Below are 19,972 nucleotides of genomic sequence, written 5' to 3' on the forward strand. Positions count from 1 at the left end.
TTTATTGGGGATGACTTACATGTGCGCGAAATATTGCTATTGCAAAATTCTACCTACTCAATCAAATTCTGGGAAATACTTGCATTTATCACGTAATTAATATAACATTGTTTATTATCCAGATGGTTAGAAATAAAGGAGTTCATAAACTGTGTATGTGCACTGGTGCAAATATCACTTCTCCGCGCACCAGACGAGTTTGTTGACGTCATTCGAATCTCATTGCGACGTAAGGTCGGAATGACGTCACAAGAAAAACGACGTCACAACTGAACATTATTGACGTCATTCGTAAGTTGTGGTTTTCTAAGACGACGGTCGTAATCATTGCATTTTTCTGAAGGGGAGCTTTAGCGGGAAACAAATGAGGGCAATAAATAAATTATTACACTCGCATATATGTCATACCATGAACCATGAGTATAAAGTGCCTATGGTCAACCTCGCTCTTTCTCGGGAAATACAAGAATTATGTCATTTGTTTCGTGAAAGCATTGTGACACACACGCTCAGTTATCAATTCTCTCTTTAAGTCTTACTCTCTTTAAGTTTCACTGATATTACGGTGATTTAGAGTTGTGTGCCTGATAAAGGCACTTACTAGACATCTGTGTGTTTTTGAGTGATCGTCATGTGACAAGACAGGACACGCCAAGCTCCTCACAGCGATAGCCCATGCTACCAGAAGGGCGAATGTGTCGCGCGCTGGGAAGGAGCTTGAGGTCATCCAAGCGTTAGTCATGTGATTGATCACATGTGAACTCACGTGATGTTCAACATGGTGGCTCATTGTAGTCAGGCGCAAGATCAGTAAGTACGTGTTTGACTTCCTCATTGCTCTGACAGTAACATATAACATGCGTTAAATCCATGTGTGTCGATTCAGCATACTCAGGTCTTGGAGCTGATGTCACGAATAGTATTAATATGTTCTACTTTCAGTTTATGTAACGAACGTCACATGTAGAACGCAGGTTATATAACGTGTATCTATTATTAGTATTAATGTTGTTACGGAATAGACTTTGTTGAAAAGTGTGCTGTCGGATAAAATTCTAGATTTCTTAAGTTTGGGAATGGAAGATGAGGTTAACATGGGGTCACAAAATTAAATGAATTAATATTTTTATCCGATATCGAACTTTTTGAATGCTCCCTTACATAGGGGCCTATATACATGTTTTTTTATCCTATAATCAACACAAATCTGTCAAATAAGATTGATGATTTCGTAAGTTTATGGTATATTAAATTAAGTTATGTTATTATTTTAACTCATTTACAGCTAAATCTATACCGCAATTACTAACAATTTTCCAAATGTTTTACTACTTATCTTAATGTGTTTGCTAGTTTAAAGGGGCACGGATCTCTGACAATTCAGTGGGTCTGGTTCACCCATTGTTATTGTTTTTTGCCCATGGGTACCAGGATGATATTCCCGAAAACTTGACTAGTTTGCGACCTGTGCTGCGCCAACCATAAGCACATTTGTAGCTTTTATTGATAGTATAAGCGCATGTCGTCACATTGATGAACAAAATGAAATACAGTTTTGTCTTGGAAATAATAAGGAAATGTAGACACTTTGGGGGTTCCATCGGTAATGGTGACAATTGCTTGGTATTGTGCGATCACATAGATAAAAGTGAGTGCAGTTGTGTTATTAAATGTATGTTTTATTATGGCTCCGTGTAAATAATCATGTCTGGGCCAAGTGATTGATATTATGAGCAACGCTATCAACCGAGTCAGAGCGTCTGACCACCAATATAAACCCACCCTGTCATGTAATACTAAGCAGAGAAAAAAAACCAAAGATGTACGCAATATCTTCTGGTGAGGTTACCCACCCTTGGCCATTGACAGTGTGAAAAATGTTATTACGTGAGCTGTACAATAATGCGTAGAAAAGCACATGTAGAAGGATGCAGAGAGCTTCAAATAGACTACCTTAAAGTGACACATAGTTGAATTTCTTGGCATTTAATATGAAATTACTTAAATCATAACTTTCAAGTAAGTAATATGAAATAATTAGCAAGTGAAAATTTGATTAATAATGATTATACTTTCACTGTATTTAGTAAATGGTATTATTTAACCATTTACTACAGCTATATAACACCCCTTACTGTTTTCCGGAATCACACAGTCAAATTCAAGAAAAAGCTACCCAGTACTTATTTTCAAAGAAAGGCGTATGAAGTATATGTATGGCCTCGATTTCCTCAGGATTTCATGGAGGGACAAGGTCAGTGATCCAGACACAATACTCTTGTGAGTTGTGCAGCAGTAGTTTGTTCTAGAATCTGTGATGCATGAAGTCTTGTTCAAGCAAGATGCAGCCACAAACACAAAGGAATGGGTGACTTTGTTGTGTTACTCAGTCCACATGTCAGATTGACTCTGTCATCTAGCTTCAGACATCGCATAGATAAATGTCCAACAAGTTTATCATAGGGCCTCATTTCTATGCACTGTTTTTATACTGGTAATGGTACGTTTTTCATTTTACCCCAAAACATGTGGTCGAATTAGAAAAAAACGATAAGATGTTATGAGTGATCTGAAATATTAGAGTGATCTGAAAGTGTTTTAGAAATATTTTAAAGTAAAAATATAACGAGGAATACCCCCTGACCAATTTCGACCGCCTCCGTGGTCTAGTGGTAGAGTGTCCACCCGGAGAGCGGAAGGTTCGGGGTTCGGAGTGAGTATACTGTGCCTGAGTGGGGTATTCATGTTAAACTGCGGCATGGTATCTCAGTGAGCTAGCACTATAAATCGGCATCAGTCTGGACTAGTACAAGTAGCCAGCCACACACACACACACACACACACACACACACACACATGTGCATGCACGTTGCTATATAAGTGCAATAATCTTGGACGCGACGTTAAGCCCAATTTCACCTCACCCTGACCAATTTCAAGCCTAATCTACAGGTAATTTTTATCATGTTTATAATCACCCCTATACTAAAGGTCCCACCTTTTGATATTCTGGGGGTGGCTGGGATTTAATTGTCCCAGAAAATTCTTGAAAAAAGTTATTATGCTTCAGAGTGTGGAGAAAACCCCAAATTGCCTGCAGTGCCATGTATAGGTGTTTTTCTTAAAAATGTATTCAGGCTCATGGTTATAAATTCAAAAAATGTCTGATTTTGCCGCTGTAGCTGAAAAAGTATGTAATCTCAACACAAAATCGGCCCCTTAGCTTGAAAAAAGCATTTAGAAAAAGGACAGGTCGGAGTGTAGGGCTGTGTATTGCAATATATTGTGATACATATTGCGATATATTGTGATGCATATTGCGATATATTATGAGTTAAAGTATATATATTTAAAACCTTTAAAACAATTTATCTTAACAAGTTGAAAACATACCCACAGCACTCAACACCCCACACACATACACACACATAGCTCTGTGTAGCGACAAGTCAATATCAATCTTGTTTATAGGGAGCGGCACATACATACGGTTTGTACTGCTAGATAAATAAATAAATCCCTCTAACCATCCATTGTTATCGTAAGGCTTAAACAAATATTTACATGTTATTTGTTTTTGGTGAAGTCTCAATTCTCATACCTGAAAAAGGACAGGTCGGAGAGTAGGGCTGTGTATTGCAATATATTGTGATGCATATTGCGATATATTATGAGTTAAAGTATATATATTTAAAACCTTTAAAACAATTTATCTTAACAAGTTGAAAACATACCCACAGCACTCGTCACCCCACCCACCCATCCACCCACACACATAGCTCTGTGTAGCGACAAGTCAATATAGAGATGCTTTTATGCTTTTATAGCCAACCAGGAAATACTTGTAAGATAATCTACGTCAGCTCTTTGTTGAACAGTTCCACTTAATATTTAAAATCTGTTATTAATATTATGCATGTGTTTTTACACCAATGACTTGTAATGTCATGCATCGTATGTAACGTGATACGGGGGTTGTAAATGGGCTTCGTATTGGGATACATCACTGGTGTTGACCTCGATGCACTACATATACCTTTGTACCCATTCAGCAACATCCTGGGTCAGAATAGGTCCTGAGTAACTATGGTAACGGTAACCTAAGCTTGACCTTAGAGCTGACTCAAATGAGGATTTAAGTCTAGACTGTCGTAATCCATATTAAAGTATGGGAGTTACGATCATCTTAGTGCTCGATCGCTTTGTGGAACAGAGCCCTGACGATTTAATGTGTTTCCTGTAGTGTCAAACGGTCCTCTTTGGACACTGCCTGGGGATGCTGATTGTCATCCAAAATGCCCTAAAGATTTTTTTAAAGGACAAAGTATGATTAGCCCACTTTGGCCCACAGGATCTGTCTAATTTATAAACTGAGTAAACAATTTAAAAATAGTTATGAAAATTAGATATGTTCATATGAATGAGAACTAGACTTTGTTCATTTCAACAATTGTATGTTTGGGACTTATGACAACATTAAAAGCATAGGTAAAAATAAAATGTGTCAAAAAGACTTATTTTTTAGGTATTTATGAAGTGTTTTTCCATGTTGATTTTAATAAATGTATGTTAAAACATTATTTCCATCTGGTAAAAAATTCATCTTGCTTCCTGGAATTGCTCATACTTAGATAAAAAAATTTAAAGTTCTAAAAATCTAGCTTTTTACTTATTTTTTGCCATTTTTGGTAAGGGTGAAACGATACACCACCAATGTTCAGATGCATAGCGATACTTGACCCACGATACGATAAACGTGAGCCCATTTGTCGATACGCCACAATATGGAACGCAATCTCAAGTACAACGTTTCTTCGCTATTGTGCCTTTCAATAAACCGCTAACTTGGTTATAGTGCGCGGAAACGCATGGCTCCCAAAACCATATACTTACATTTTTAATAAACTCAAGTTTTACACTGACAGATGTTTTTCCCGATCTCAAAAAACATCATCGGCTGATCACAGCAAGCACATAACACCGGTAATACCAGTCAGCAAATCCGAACTGAAGTACGCAATTCAATACCATTATTATACTATCTTGTTATTAAAACATGTTCATTGTATATCTGGACTTGTGTGTGTAATATATTTTATTAATTTTATTCAAAATTTCATTTAATATTGTTTTCATAAGTTAGGTGAAATCGTGTGTGAAGAGATACAGCAACCACGGCCTTTCCGTCTTTGCTTGTTGTTATGCGTGGGGTGGTGAGGTTTGGTGAAAATGTTGATTGCATGCCATCGTACCCCGACGATGTGGATCATTACTGGTTTGCCTAGTGTATAGGGCTGGGACGGGTAACTCGGGTTAGGGTCGGGTGGGTACTGAGTGGGACCCGGGTACCCACAGGGCTACCTGGACCCGTGGTTAGTCACGTGATATATTGTTTCATGACAAAAATTATCTGGAACTCTATGGTTACACTACAAGTCACTAATGTTCGCATTTTTTCCGACTATGCACCCTTTCCTTCTGATTTTTCATGTGGCTGAATACAGATATAACTTAATTCAACTTCAGTGTATGAATGACCAGATTGTTTAATACATGTATCTAAATACGTTCTGCCAGGGCTATTCTAAAAATGTTCCCAATCGGACATTATGTACCTATCTCCTGAGACCTACAGTGGGTACCCGGGGAGGGTTGTGTAACAGGGGGGTGGGTACCCGGGTACTAAATTTGGACACGTCCCAGCCCTACTGGTGAAGCCTTAATTATGTACTCAAGTACATATACTGTATATACATATACTGAATATACATACACTGAATATACAGAGATACAGCTTTGGTATAGTTTGTATTAAATGGAAGAAATAGTGATGGATTAACATAGTCCCTTACAAGTTTAATAAGCCAGAATATAGATTGTTTAAGATCCCTCATATTTAAGTATTTAATCCTGATGTATGTTAGAGCGAGGGTTTTCTTTTACTAATTTCGAAATAATTCCTTTGAATATCTTGATTAAATATTTTGGAAATTATTTTATTGCAAATATAATTTGATGAACAAAGACTTGCCACTGTCCAGATGCATCACTTTAGAAGTCTTCCTGTAACCATTGTAACTTACTGTTATGGCTCTCTGAGGTGACTCATATTTCACTGATAATAGGACCAATATTGAGGAAGAGGTTTTAATGATTTGTTTCACACATCTTCCCGAGGCAAGGGAGATAACTGACTATAAAAGTTTCCACCCTTGCCGAACTAGGCTGGTATTATGGAGTTTGATTTTGGCCGGACTAACAAGTCTATGCATAGTCCAATCACAATCGCGCAATGAAATCGAAATCCGGTTCGTAAACTGTCATGCAGATTTCGATCGATTGCAGGATTTGCAAAGCATGTGCACCGCTAACTCGTTGTCAACAGATATTTTCCAAATCTTTTCATGTTTTTAATCAAGGTGCTCACGTGATTTGATGCACTTGGCGATGTAAGACCCGTTTTATCACAATATAGATCTTGATTATCAATCAGATTGTCTTGACCGGGCGCCGCCATTTTGTTAGGAGCAAATGCAAGTGATACGAGAGGTGGAATCTGATTGGTCCATAGGAGAGGCATAGAAGGGACATTACTCGTAATGGTGGCGCTACGATTGAGCCCAGGAATTCCAGCCAAGTTCGGCAAGGGTGGAAACTGGACTTTTAAAGCCAGTTAACTCTCTTGCCTCGGGAAGATGTGTTTCACGTTGCTTTTTATGCAATGTTAAAACTCAATGTTAATACCTCTGAATGTAGAAAACTATAAACTATAAATATAAATATAAAAACCAATGCAAAATAATTATTTACATGCCAATGATACTGAGTTTGGAATCCTTGATAAGTCTCAGTGCTCAAACCAAATAGCATAAGTCAACCATGATTCATTCACTGTAGATAAACTTATTATTTTAGTTCCACCTGATAGGATATAGTGCATACAGCTGCCTTACTAATTAATTTTGTTGTTTTTTGTTTGCGGTAATTCTGAACTTGTTCACTGTTTGCCAGCAGGCAGTAGCCCGGTCTCCCAGCTGTTGCACACACAAGTCGTACAAGTCGTAGTCACCAGTTTGCTGCACGATGGATGAAGGTATGTATTTAATGCCAGTGATAGGGAACTGTATTTCATAAGTGTGCTATAGGGCACATGCTGAAGGTGTGTAGAGTTGCCCTTTGGAGTTTAAATGTGCCCCCGAAAAGAATAAATTTGAGTATGGTCGTGTATTGGCCAAAATGTTTGATTGCAATATATTGCGATACATGCATTGCCCCTCATAGTTTATTCTCCCTGTGGTGTTTTGCTGTACGATAAACACTCCTATCGTCATTTATTTCTTAAATATTCGGAGCTAAAGTATTTTATCCTATTTTCTACGTAATACTGAAGTAAGTATTACTCTGCTGCAGCATGGTCAGTTACCTGTGAAGATCAGGATTAGAATTGATCTTCAGCAACCCATGCTTGCCGTAAAAGGCGACTATGCTTGTCGTAAGAGCCGACTAACGGGATCAAGTGGTCAGGCTCGCTGACTTGGTTGATGCATGTCATATATCCTTATTGCTTAATTGATGCTCATGATGTCAATCACTGGATTGTCTGGTCCAGACTCAATTATTTACAGACCACTGCCATATAGCTTGCATATTGCTGAGTGCGGCATAAATTGTTTTGAAAATTATCATGTTCAGTGGCCGCCATTTTGTAGTGTTGGCTTCATGGGAGATAGCGTATCATGTACATCGTCACAGGGTATTTTTATAAAAAAGATGTGATTTCTGAGTGGGCCCTTCAGGCACCAGGAATTTGTGTAACTCTGCCTGTAAGGTTGTAATCGTGTCACTGCCACTTTAATACAAGAAATTTAAACCCTGCATGCATTATGAGTGGGGTTAACATAGAACCTGTCATCCTGTTGATGATTCGGTGTGTAATGATTAGAGATGTAACGATTAGAGATGTCACGATTCACTGAACTGTCGCTTCATCTTGCTGCACTGTGCTTCCAAGTATGGTAATGATAGATCATGTGTTGAAGACCTGATACAACTTAATACACATTTATAAAGGTGACATGTAAAATTGTTGAAAATTAACTACTGGTATGTACATGAGGTCTGAAGCCACTGTTTTCCTAATCCACTTGATTCTTCTAAATGGTGTTTGAGTGGGATTTTTTTCATTCTCTTTGGAAAACAGAATATGACAGACCTGTCAAGATTAATCAGAAAACTTGTTACGGTTTGATTAAAATTCCTAACCTGTTTAAACATCTTAGGATAAATCAGTACAATGAATTGCATCACAATGCTTTGCAGGCCATTATGACGTCATCAGTTACAATGATGTGCCTAAAGTTAAAAATGATGGACTTAGGGACAACTAGGGTCCTTCTAGTACTGACTGTACCGTAGCAGCCAAACTCAAGGACCTCAGTTTGTAAGACTGTTCATGGGGTTACCTCCCCTGTGTGTAGGTCATCGGTGGTGGAAGGATGTGCGGCCCTACAGCATGTATGTCCTGGTGTTGGTGCTCCTGGCGTACCTCCTCAACCAGCTTGACCGCTACATGCTGGCCATCACGGCCAAGCCCATGGCACAGGAGATACGCTACGGTGACCAGGCCTGCATGGTCAACACAACGTTTACGACCGCTGCAGTTGTTGGGGTCAAGTGCAATGGAACCACATCTGGAGAGTGAGTTTTTGTTTGGACAGAGCGATTTAGTTTCTTGTTTTAAAGTTCTAAGAATGAAAGAATTCACAGATGTGGATTGCGATATTAATATCAACAATATGGTTCACGATATGTTTCATTCTGTTTTTGATATTTGTATAATAAATTAATTTCTCATTTGGATATTTGATAGTCAAGTTGTTGCAGATCGATACTCTACCTACCCTCTCACCAACAACAAACTTGGTTGCTCAGCCACACGCCACTCAGCTAACAGCTTTGCCACCTACCTGCTAATTTACTTGTCAAGCCCACTCGCTCATCCACCCACCGGATCAACAACCTACCTGATTAAACCATCCACCCACCCACCCACCTACTTACAGATTAACCATCCACTCATCAACCACCTGCCCACTTGCTCAGCCATCCACCCACCCATCCACCCACCCATCCACTCACCTGCTCAACCATCCACTCACCTGCCCAACCATCCACTCACCTGCCCAACCATCCACTCACCTGTCCACCTGCTCAACCATCCACCTGTCCACCTGCTCAACCATCCACTCACCTGTCCACCTGCTCCACCATCCACTCACCTGTCCACCTGCTCCACCATCCACTCACCTGTCCACCATCCACTCACCTGTCCACCTGCTCAACCATCCACTCACCTGTCCACCTGCTCAACCATCCACTCACCTGTCCACCATCCACTCACCTGTCCACCTGCTCCACCATCCACTCACCTGTCCACCTGCTCCACAATCCACTCACCTGTCCACCTGCTCAACCATCCACTCACCTGTCCACCTGCTCCACCATCCACTCACCTGTCCACCTGCTCAACCATCCACTCACCTGTCCACCATCCACTCACCTGTCCACCTGCTCAACCATCCACTCACCTGTCCACCTGCTCCACCATCCACTCACCTGTCCACCTGCTCAACCATCCACTCACCTGTCCACCTGCTCAACCATCCACTCAACCATCCACTCATCTGTCCACCTGCTCAACCATCCACTCACCTGTCCACCTGCTCAACCATCCACTCACCTGACCACCTGCTCAACCATCCACTCACCTGTCCACCTGCTCAACCATCCACTCACCTGTCCACCTGCTCAACCATCCACTCACCTGACCACCTGCTCAACCATCCACTCACCTGTCCACCTGCTCAACCATCCACTCAACCACCAATCTACTCAACCTGCTCACCCACTCAGCCATTTAACCTGCTCACTCACCCACCCACCCATCTGCCCACCCAATCACCCACTCAACCTGCTCACCTGTCCACCTGCCCACCCATCAACTCACTCACCCACTCAACCTGCTCACCCACTCACGCACTCAACCACTCGGCCATTTAACCTGCTCACTCACCCCCCCCCACCTGCCCACCCATCCACTCACCCGACCGCCCATCTGCCCACCCACTCACCCATTCAACCTGCTCACCTGTCCACCTGACCACCCATCAACTCACTCACCCACTCACGCACTCACCCACTCGGCCATTCAACCTGCTCACTCACCCCCCCACCTGCCCACCAATCCACTCACCCGACCGCCCATCTGCCCACCCACTCACCCATTCAACCTGCTCACCTGTCCACCTGCCCACCCATCACCTCACCCACCATTCAACCTGCTCACCATGATATGATCTTCCATTGTGTCCCCCAGCTGCACCTCAATACACAGTCAGAACGGGTCGGCGGTGTGCAAGTGGGACTACAACGGGCAGGGCTACGAGTACCAGCTGGTGGCGGGGCCCGTCTTCATCCTCATCTACACCTTCATGGGCATCTTCATCGGCTTCGCCGCCGACATGTACAACAGGAAGATCCTCCTGGCTATCTGCCTCATCTTCTGGTCCGTGATGACCCTCCTCACGGGCGCCATCAATGAGTACTGGCAGTTGGTCATACTCCGCTTTGGACTGGGCATGGGGTGAGCTTTATGATGATGGTGATGATATAAGGATGACTGTGGCGATGACAGTGATGATGGTGATTGTCATGGAGATGGTGATATGGGGCTAAATGATGATGATGGTAGTGATGATGATTATGATGATGTCAATGAAAGTGATGATGATGTCAATGAAAGTGATGATGATGATGATGTCATTGAAAGTGATGATATCAATTTGATGATGTCATTGAAAGCGCTGATGTTAATGAAAGTGATGATGATGAGGATGTCATTGAAAGTGATGATATCAATTTGATGATGTCATTGAAAGCGCTGATGTTAATGAAAGTGATTATGAGGATGATGATGATGATGATGTCATTGAAAGTGATGATGATGATGATGTCGTCATTGAAAGTGATGATATCAATGAAAGTGATGATATCAATGAAAGTGATGATGATGTCATTGAAAGTGATGATGATGTCATTGAAAGTGATGATATCAAGGAAAGTGATGATGTCATTGAAAGTGATGATGATGTCAATGAAAGTGATGATGTCAATGAAAGTGATGATGATGATGTCAATGAAAGTGATGATGATGATGATGTCGTCATTGAAAGTGATGATATCAATGAAAGTGATGATATCAATGAAAGTGATGATGATGTCATTGAAAGTGATGATGATGTCATTGAAAGTGATGATGATGATGTCATTGGAAGTGGTGATGATAACCCACACTGCCAGAGTAAGACACCTAATCGCCAGCACAAAAAGTCAGCCATCTAACCCACTCAGCCACCGAGGCTTCCACAAGTGAATGACTGAGGGATTAAGATGGCTGACTTGGTGTGCTGGCAATTCGGTGCCTCACTCTGGCAGTGTGGGTTCGAATCCCTGATGGGACTCAACCCCAAAAGTACTAGAATCTGTATTTTACTAAGAAACTGTTATCCCAAATATAGCCTTTGTTACATTTGACCACTTTCTAAATGGCATTGTGTGTTCATAGATAAACAGGGTTATGTGAAGGTCAGAAACCAAATTATCCTCACAATGTGTCCATTGTTCAGTAGGAACTATTTTGCAGGGTTAGGCGGCTTCTGTTTCAAATTGAATTTAGGTCAAAACTACACACGGCACTAGAAGGTGATCTCCCTCTTGTATGATGTCACTCTGTGTAATAAGGACCGTGTAACCATGGCGATCTGTTGTCCAGGGAGGCTGGGTGTACCCCTTTTGCTGCGTCTCTACTGACGGACTACTTCTCAGCGTCAGTTCGCGGCCTGGCTCTCGGCGTCTACAACTGGGGCATCTACATGGGCTACAGTCTCTCCTACGCTATCGGCAACTTCATTACTCTGGCCAACATCAACGGACAGGTGCAGTACTGAACTCAAACACACATCAATAACTGTTTGCCAGTCACTTGTGTGCGAGACAGTATATGTAGTTTTCAAGAAAGTAAACACGTTTCAACAATAGCATCTATGTATTAACTCTACGATGAATAAGCTTTTAGAAAATTCTAAATTTATGTTTCTGAAAAATACTGTAAATCTTGAAATCTCCAAATTAGGGCTTCAACGAGTACTCGAGTACTCGAGGCCGGGTCGGTTTTAGTGGGACTCAAGTTCGTTATCAAGGACTCGAGTACTCGATAAAGGGAGATCACCCTGTTTCAATGTTCAATTGTTCATCAATATATTGATTAAAGCTTAAAAAAATATTGTTTGAATAATGTATTCTTTGTAGAAAGTAGATATACATTAGAACAATTTAGAATGTCACATAAAATAGACGTAATTATTGTTTTTCCTCCCCGACTTTAAGAAATTGAATGTATCAAGGAGATTATTGCTTCTTTGCTCCGACTCAAATGCCAAGTGTATTCCCTTACACAGATTAACTACTAATTAGCTGGTATATATGTGCTATTTCAGTGGACGCTTTCTATTTACATTTCAGTGCAGTTCAATTATACTTATAACATGTTTTAATACTTTTAGATGGCAATTTTGATCTAATGAACCAATATTCTTAAAGGACGTCCTTCACCCCTCGGGTACTCGAGTCCAAAAAATTGGACTCGTGGAAGCCCTACTCCAAATTACTGCTGACCCCCAGCTGAAAATGGGCCTCAAAATCAATGCCACTCACCCATCCAATCCCCAGTGGAATCATACATATCCTTACCTTAATCCAATTAAACAACAAATAGCACCGCTTATTAGCACTGAGTGGAGCACTTCCGTAAAAACTATAAACAGTGTTTTCCTAAAAACAACAGTGATAACTCGCCATTCTTTAAATGACATTGCTATGGACTTGTTACAACTGCTGCTCAATAAACCATGTTTGTGTATATATTGTTGGTATTTCTGCTATCCAAAGTGTGCAGTGAGGCCGTCTTTTTTGTTGATAGTCATTTTGGAGACATAAATGCGAAGTTTCATTAATGCGAACTAAGACGTAGCTTGCTACTTTCCCTATTCCAACCACCCACATCGTCTTTATTCCTACCTACGTAACATACATTTTTGAGGAAATAAAATAAGAAAGAAGAAATGTCTGGCCTTAAAACATTCGTTCACTCAATTGGAGGCTTAATTCACAATTCCCCGAAATTTGTAGGTTATTTTCTAGTATGACCATCATTATAATGTTTTAAAGTAACCTGTTCTATGATGTTGATGATACAGTGATCTCTCGCTACATCGTGTCATCGTGATTTATTAAAATTTAGGTAAATTTTGGGAGCCATGCTTTACTGTGCGCTATAACCGAGTTGGCGCTATATTGATGGAACACTGTATTCCAGAAGGATTCAGGGTAAAGCTCTGGGCCTCTATGTTTCTACGTGTGTAGATGATAGTGTTATTGGAGACATGTCTTCATTCAGTGTAAGGACACCCAATTGTGTGTCATGCCAGGTGGTATTGTGTTTCAGGGGTGGCGATGGGCATTCTACATCTCCGGCATCCCGGGACTCATCCTGGGGGTGCTCATCATCATCACCCTCAAGGAACCAGCCCGTCATGTCGTTCAGCCAGCGAATGAACAGGGAGGCCTCATTCAGTCAGAGAGACCTAGCATTTTGCAGAAGCTTGGGAAAACACTCAAGCCATTCCTCAGTCCTTCTCTGATCATGCTGTGTGTGGCCGGCTCCATCAGGAATGCAGGTAGGGATCGACTCAATCTGGACCTCATTATATGGCTCCATTAGGAATGCAGGTAGGAATCCACGCCATCTGTCAATCATCATATGGCTCCATTAGGAATGCAGGTAGGGATCTACTCAGTCTGTCAATCATTATATGGCTCTATTAGGAATGCAGGTAGGGATCCACTCCGACTGTTCCTTATTGTATGGCTCCATTAGGAATGCAGGTAGGGATCCACTCAGTCTGTCCATCATCATATGGCTCCATTAGGAATGCAGGTAGGGATCCACTCCGACTGTCCCTTATTGTATGGCTCCATTAGGACTGCAGGTAGGGATCCAAGCAGTCTGTCCATCTTCATATGGCTCCATTAGGACTGCAGGTAGGGATCCAAGCAGTCTGTCCATTATCATATGGCTCCGTTAGGAAAGCAGGTAGGGATCCACGCAGTCTGTCCATTATCATATGGCTCCATTAGGAAAGCAGGTACGACTAAACTGTGGACAGCATGCAATGTGGGTGAGTGTTGAGCCCCACCCATCTTGTTAGGAGTGTGTTGATTTGATCCATATCCTTAACAATATAAATTCCAGTTGCCCAGACCAGGCAATAGCCCTTGGAACAGCGCTCACTGTTCCATCCACCCATATTTGCCACCTTTACTATGTTTTAGTCAAGCTGAAAATACACTGTTTTTTTATGATTTGGGGCACTGCAGTACTTGATGTGCCTTGTTGCCTAAAGTCTTTAAAACACAACTGGGAAATGAATGATAGCATCGCCCCATGTTTTAGACTCAGGAAAACATCTTTCCCATCTAAACATTCATTTATGACAGTGTTCTGATAAATATATTATAAGAGGCTGACGTTTTGAATGTAAGTCTACGCCAAATGCTTGTTCAGGAGGATAACTGGTTGTTGATTTGAAGCTCACGACTGAGAGAAATTCTGTGCCTCACTTCCGAAAGAAAGCTGAGTTCAGGGCATTTATCACTACAAAATGGGTGGGGGCACAGGTGGCCCAGTCGTCTAAGGCGCCGTGATTCGCTGTGCAGAGTTGCGTCCCTTGGGCACGCCAGAAACCTATGATTGTGGGTTCGAATCCCAGTTCACCCCGATTATGTTTCTAGGTTTGTCAGCACCATACCCGTGCCCCTTGGTTTCACCGAAGTGGTAAACGTCTGAGACCTGCATCACTTCAGGCTTTCCTCCCACATTAAGCTGACATGCCGTGATATAACTGGAATACTGTTAAAAGCGGCGGTAAACCCAACTCACTCACTCACAAAATGGGAATAAAATACACTTTATAATTGAGGAGGGGCAGTGGGGTAGCCTAGTGGTTTAAGCATTGCCTCATCATACAGAAGATCTGGGTTTGACTCCCAAGCCGCCAAGAGTAAAGCCCATTTCTAGTGTCCTTTGCTATGATATTGTTGGAATATTGCTAAAAGTGATGTAATCCCATACTGGGGTAGCCTAGTGGCTTAAGCATTGCCTCGTCATACAGAAGATCTGGGTTTGACTCCCAAGCCGCCAAGAGTAAAGCCCATTTCTAGTGTCCTTTGCTATGATATTGTTGGAATATTGCTAAAAGTGATGTAATCCCATACTCACTCAAAATGACTGAGGATGGAGGTACCTGGATGCGACTGTGAGTACAGTCTGACTGACACGCGTGGTCACGTGATTCTTTCTGATTACAGCGGGCTATGTGTGGGCATACAATACTCAGCCCTACTTTGTCATGATTGGTCAGACGAAGGAGCAGATCGGGACCTACATGTCCTGGATTCCACTGGTCAGCGGCAGTATCGGCGTCGTCGTGGGCGGCTTCATCTCCGACCGTGTGGTGAAGAAGCGGGGACTGTACGCCAGGGTTCTCATACTTGTGGCTAGCCAGGTATGTAAGGCCTTTCATGTTTTATTAGTTGGTTTAAAAATAAGTTTACACAAAAATGGCCAAATAATTTAATTTTTACCTTCGAGATTAGTTCTGCTACTAATCATGCTTATGAATGAAAAACAAACTCATAGTTATTATTACATATTTCAGTGTGAAAGACTGAGTTTTCTGAAGTTGAGAAAAGTGATAGTTTCATTGCAGTGAACATAAAACTTGATATTTCACTGCAGTGAACATAACACTTGATATTTCACTGCAGTGAACATAACACTTGATATTTCACTGCAGTGAACATAACACTTTGATGGAACTAGTGTCATACAAGAGTTAACTCCCCTTAAATTGTCCCCCTTAGTCGTAAGTGTCAAGCCCGTACACAAACTGTTGACATCCTTTTTAGGTTAGTTCCATATTGACAAGGCACAATAATGACAGATGGTCATTTATGGAGTTAATATCACTTCTTGTCGTTTGTTATTCCCTCGAAAATGTTTCATTATAAACTGTTAATTTCTCATTTAACTCGTCAGTCGAGACTGTTCATTTCGCAAAGCCCCATTTTTGTTACTTGAACAGAGTGTATTCTTTTCCTTCCAACAGCGGTCTCCTGGTTTTCAAGAATATTTTTTGTTAAGGTTGATTTTGTATATAAACATATTGAAATTTATGACAAAGAATTTTTGTAACCCTAAATGCTACTTTTAAGTCGCAAATACAAGGGGTGGTGAACCGTCCCTGTGTGTTGTGTTAGATGTGGAGAATTAGGAAGGTTTAACATTTGTAATCTAATAATTTAATTTTCCGGGAGAAAACAACACAAAAAGTAAATAATGAATAGGATATTTCATGTGTCAAGTGAAATATGTTTCTCTCATCGAGTGACAGGGGGTAAAGGAGATATTTTCACTCGTACGCCATGAGTGAAAATATCTCCTTTTCCCCCATCACTTGATGACAGAAACATATTTCACTTGACACATGAAATATCCTCTATATATATATCATCATGGAAGTAAGATTGAGAAATGATACCGAAAGATTATTGATTATTTTTTTTAAGAATAAAGATTTTTACACAATAATATTATTCACTATTTCTTATGAACAGGGGAGATAATATATCATTCACCTCATTGTAAAATAGAGTTGTCCAAAAACAATTTGGTCAAAAGGCTTTTTATTTCTTTTATAAAATTTCATAAACCAACTAAAAAAGTGTATATGGCCTTAGTCACATTTTCATATTACCCACAGGGGCATGGAGATGAGGAGATAATTTCAGTACCATATTTTCTCAACCCACTAAAGCACATCTTCCTGAGGCAAGGGAGTTAAAAGACTCCAAAAGTCCAGTTTCCACCCTTGCCGAACTAGGCTGGAATTCCCCAGCTGTAGCGTAGCGTCACCAGTGGCTATTACGAGTTATGTCCCTTCTATGCCTCTCCTTTGGCCCAATCAGATTCCACCTCTCGTATCACTTGCATTTGCTTCTAACAAAATGGCGGCGCCCAGTCTTATGGCCCAATCAGATTCCACCTCTCGTATCACTTGCATTTGCTTCTAACAAAATGGCGGCGCCCAGTCAAGACGATCTGATTGATAATCAAGGTCTATATTGTGATAAAACAGGTCTTACATCGCGAAGTGCATCAAATCACGTGAGCACCTTGATTAAAAACATGAAAAGAATTGGAAAATATCTGTTGTCAACGAGTTGGTGATGCACATGCTTTGCAAATCTTGCAATCGACCTAAAATCTGCACGATGGTTTACGAACCGGATTTCAATTTCGTTGGTCGATTTTGATTGGACTATGCATAGACTTGTTAGTCCAGCCAAAATCTAACTCTATAATACCAGCCTAGTTCGTCAAGGGTGGAAACTGGACTTTTGGAGGCAGTTAACTCTCTTGCCTCGGGAAGATGACTAAAGCAGTGTAGACAGCATGTCGAGGGGGATGTGCATTATACACATAGATGCTGAGTTTTCGTATGTTTTTGAGAACTGAGACATTACCGCTGACACCTAACACTGGCAGTGACTTGTCGACAACGGTACTGAAGTATGCTCGTTAGTCCTAACTGAATATATTGTTTTCAATATGTTTTCATTGATTTCGACAAAGAGAACTGATCATCAATTTTCCATGAGCATTTTCGAAACAGAAGTGATTGCATGAATTAAATGAAAAATCAACACCATACTCAACAATATTCCAGCTATATGATCGACGCAATTGGGATATGATGACATGCATCAACCAAGTCAGCGAGCCTGACCACCTGATCCCGTTAGTCGCCTCTTATGACAAGCATGGGTTGCTAAAGACCTATTCATGGGGGACATACTTTGTTTGTTTGTTTGTTGTTTACTGCCACACTCAGCAATATTCCAGCTATATGACGGTGGTCTGTAAATAATCGAGTCTGGTCCAGTCAATCCAGTGATTGATATCATGAGCATCGATCCACGCAACTGCAGAAACATAATAAAAGGAGCATATTGCATAAAAATACTGCTCAGTCATTGAATGTTGTAGTAAATTATATAGGTGTTTGTGGGCTGAATTTCGTCAATGTGCCTTTCTTCTTCCAACCAGCTTGTCAAAAGCATCCTTTGGCTGTCACAGTTACCTCCCTTACACAGTTACCTCCCATACACCTTGTCTAGAGCACTATTTTGTTGATTTCACCACACCATACATGAATAACAATATTCCAATAATATTCCAGGTTATCAATGTATTGTGTTCACTGGCAGACTAATCCCCATGTGTCAGGGTCTTGGGGGCAGGAGTAAGCTTGTATACACAGTCAAGAATGTTTCTCTTTGTTCATAGCTCCGTATCATTTTTCCTTTGCAGATTATAGCAGCTCCATTTGCTGCAGGGACACTTTTCCTGAACCCCCCTGGTGCCTTTATCAGTCAGATACCGACTTACATTATTGGTGAGTCAGATACAAACTTACATTATCGGTGAGTCAGATAGCGACTTACATTATCGGTGAGTCAGATACTGACTTACATTATTGGTGAGTCAGATACTGACTGACATTATCAGTGAGTCAGATAGCGACTTACATTATCGGTGAGTCAGATAGTGACTGACATTAACGGTGAGTCAGATAGCGCTTGACATTATTGGTGAGTCAGATACCGACTTACATTATCGATGAGTCAGATACCGACTTACATTATTTGTAAGTCAGATAGCGACTTACATTATTGGTGAGTCAGATACTGACTTTCATTATTGGTGAGTCAGATACTGACTGACATTATCAGTGAGTCAGATAGCGACTTACATTATGGGTGAGTCAGATAGTGACTGACATTAACGGTGAGTCAGATAGCGACTGACATTATTGGTGAGTCAGATACCGACTTACATTATCGGTGAGTCAGATAGCGACTTACATTAACGGTGAGTCAGATATCGACTTACATTATCGGTGAGTCAGATAGCGACTTACTTTATTGGTGAGTAAGATACCGACTTACATTATTGGTGAGTCAGATACCGACTTACATTATTGGTAAGTCAGATACCGACTTACATTATCGGTGAGTCAGATAGCGACTTACATTATCGGTGAGTCAGATACTGACTTTCATTATTGGTGAGTCAGATACTGACTGACATTATCAGTGAGTCAGATAGCGACTTACATTATCGGTGAGTCAGATAGTGACTGACATTAACGGTGAGTCAGATAGCGACTGACATTATCGGTGAGTCAGATAGCGACTTACATTATCGGTGAGTCAGATAGCGACTTACATTAACGGTGAGTCAGATATCGACTTAAATTATCGGTGAGTCAGATAGCTACTGACATTATCAGTGAGTCAGATAGCGACTTACATTATCGGTGAGTCAGATAGCGACTTACATTATCAGTGAGTAAGATAACGACTTACATTATCGGTGAGTCAGATACCTACTTACATTATCGGTGAGTCAGATACCGACTTACTTTATTGGTGAGTAAGATACCGACTTACATTATTGGTGAGTCAGATACCGACTTACATTATTGGTGAGTCAGATACCGACTTACATTATCGGTGAGTCAGATACCGACTTACATTATCGGTGAGTCAGATAGCGACTTACATAATCGGTGAGTCAGATACCGACTGACATTATCGGTGAGTCAGATACCGACTGACATTATCGGTGAGTCAGATACCGACTGACATTATCGGTGAGTCAGATACCGACTTACATTATCGGTGAGTCAGATACCGACTGACATTATCGGTGAGTCAGATACCGACTTACATT

General features: G+C 41.1%; 1 protein-coding gene across 5 annotated transcripts in view; it reads left to right on the forward strand.

Annotated features, from left to right (window-relative positions):
• Positions 1-738: 738 nt before the first annotated feature.
• Positions 739-19,972, forward strand: part of LOC124151087 (MFS-type efflux pump MSMEG_3705-like) — a 24,681-nt gene continuing 5,447 nt past the window's right edge. Inside the window, exons 1-9 of one of the 5 annotated variants that reach the window (XM_048389407.1) lie at positions 766-810; positions 4,926-5,012; positions 7,012-7,093; positions 8,478-8,697; positions 10,376-10,642; positions 11,831-11,993; positions 13,562-13,793; positions 15,484-15,680; positions 18,548-18,632. In XM_048389407.1, the coding sequence (XP_048245364.1) occupies positions 7,084-7,093; positions 8,478-8,697; positions 10,376-10,642; positions 11,831-11,993; positions 13,562-13,793; positions 15,484-15,680; positions 18,548-18,632 (1,174 nt within the window). In that variant the 5' untranslated portion in view covers positions 766-810; positions 4,926-5,012; positions 7,012-7,083. Of the gene's footprint in view, positions 815-4,925; positions 5,013-7,011; positions 7,094-8,477; positions 8,698-10,375; positions 10,643-11,830; positions 11,994-13,561; positions 13,794-15,483; positions 15,681-18,547; positions 18,633-19,972 lie in introns of all 5 variants that reach the window. The other 4 variants (XM_048389405.1, XM_046523392.2, XM_048389404.1 and 1 more) reach the window with 4 other exon arrangements.

Source organism: Haliotis rufescens, unplaced genomic scaffold, assembly GCF_023055435.1.
Source record: "Haliotis rufescens isolate VD_foot unplaced genomic scaffold, xgHalRufe1.0.p SCAF_8, whole genome shotgun sequence".
Lineage (NCBI taxonomy): Eukaryota > Metazoa > Mollusca > Gastropoda > Lepetellida > Haliotidae > Haliotis > Haliotis rufescens.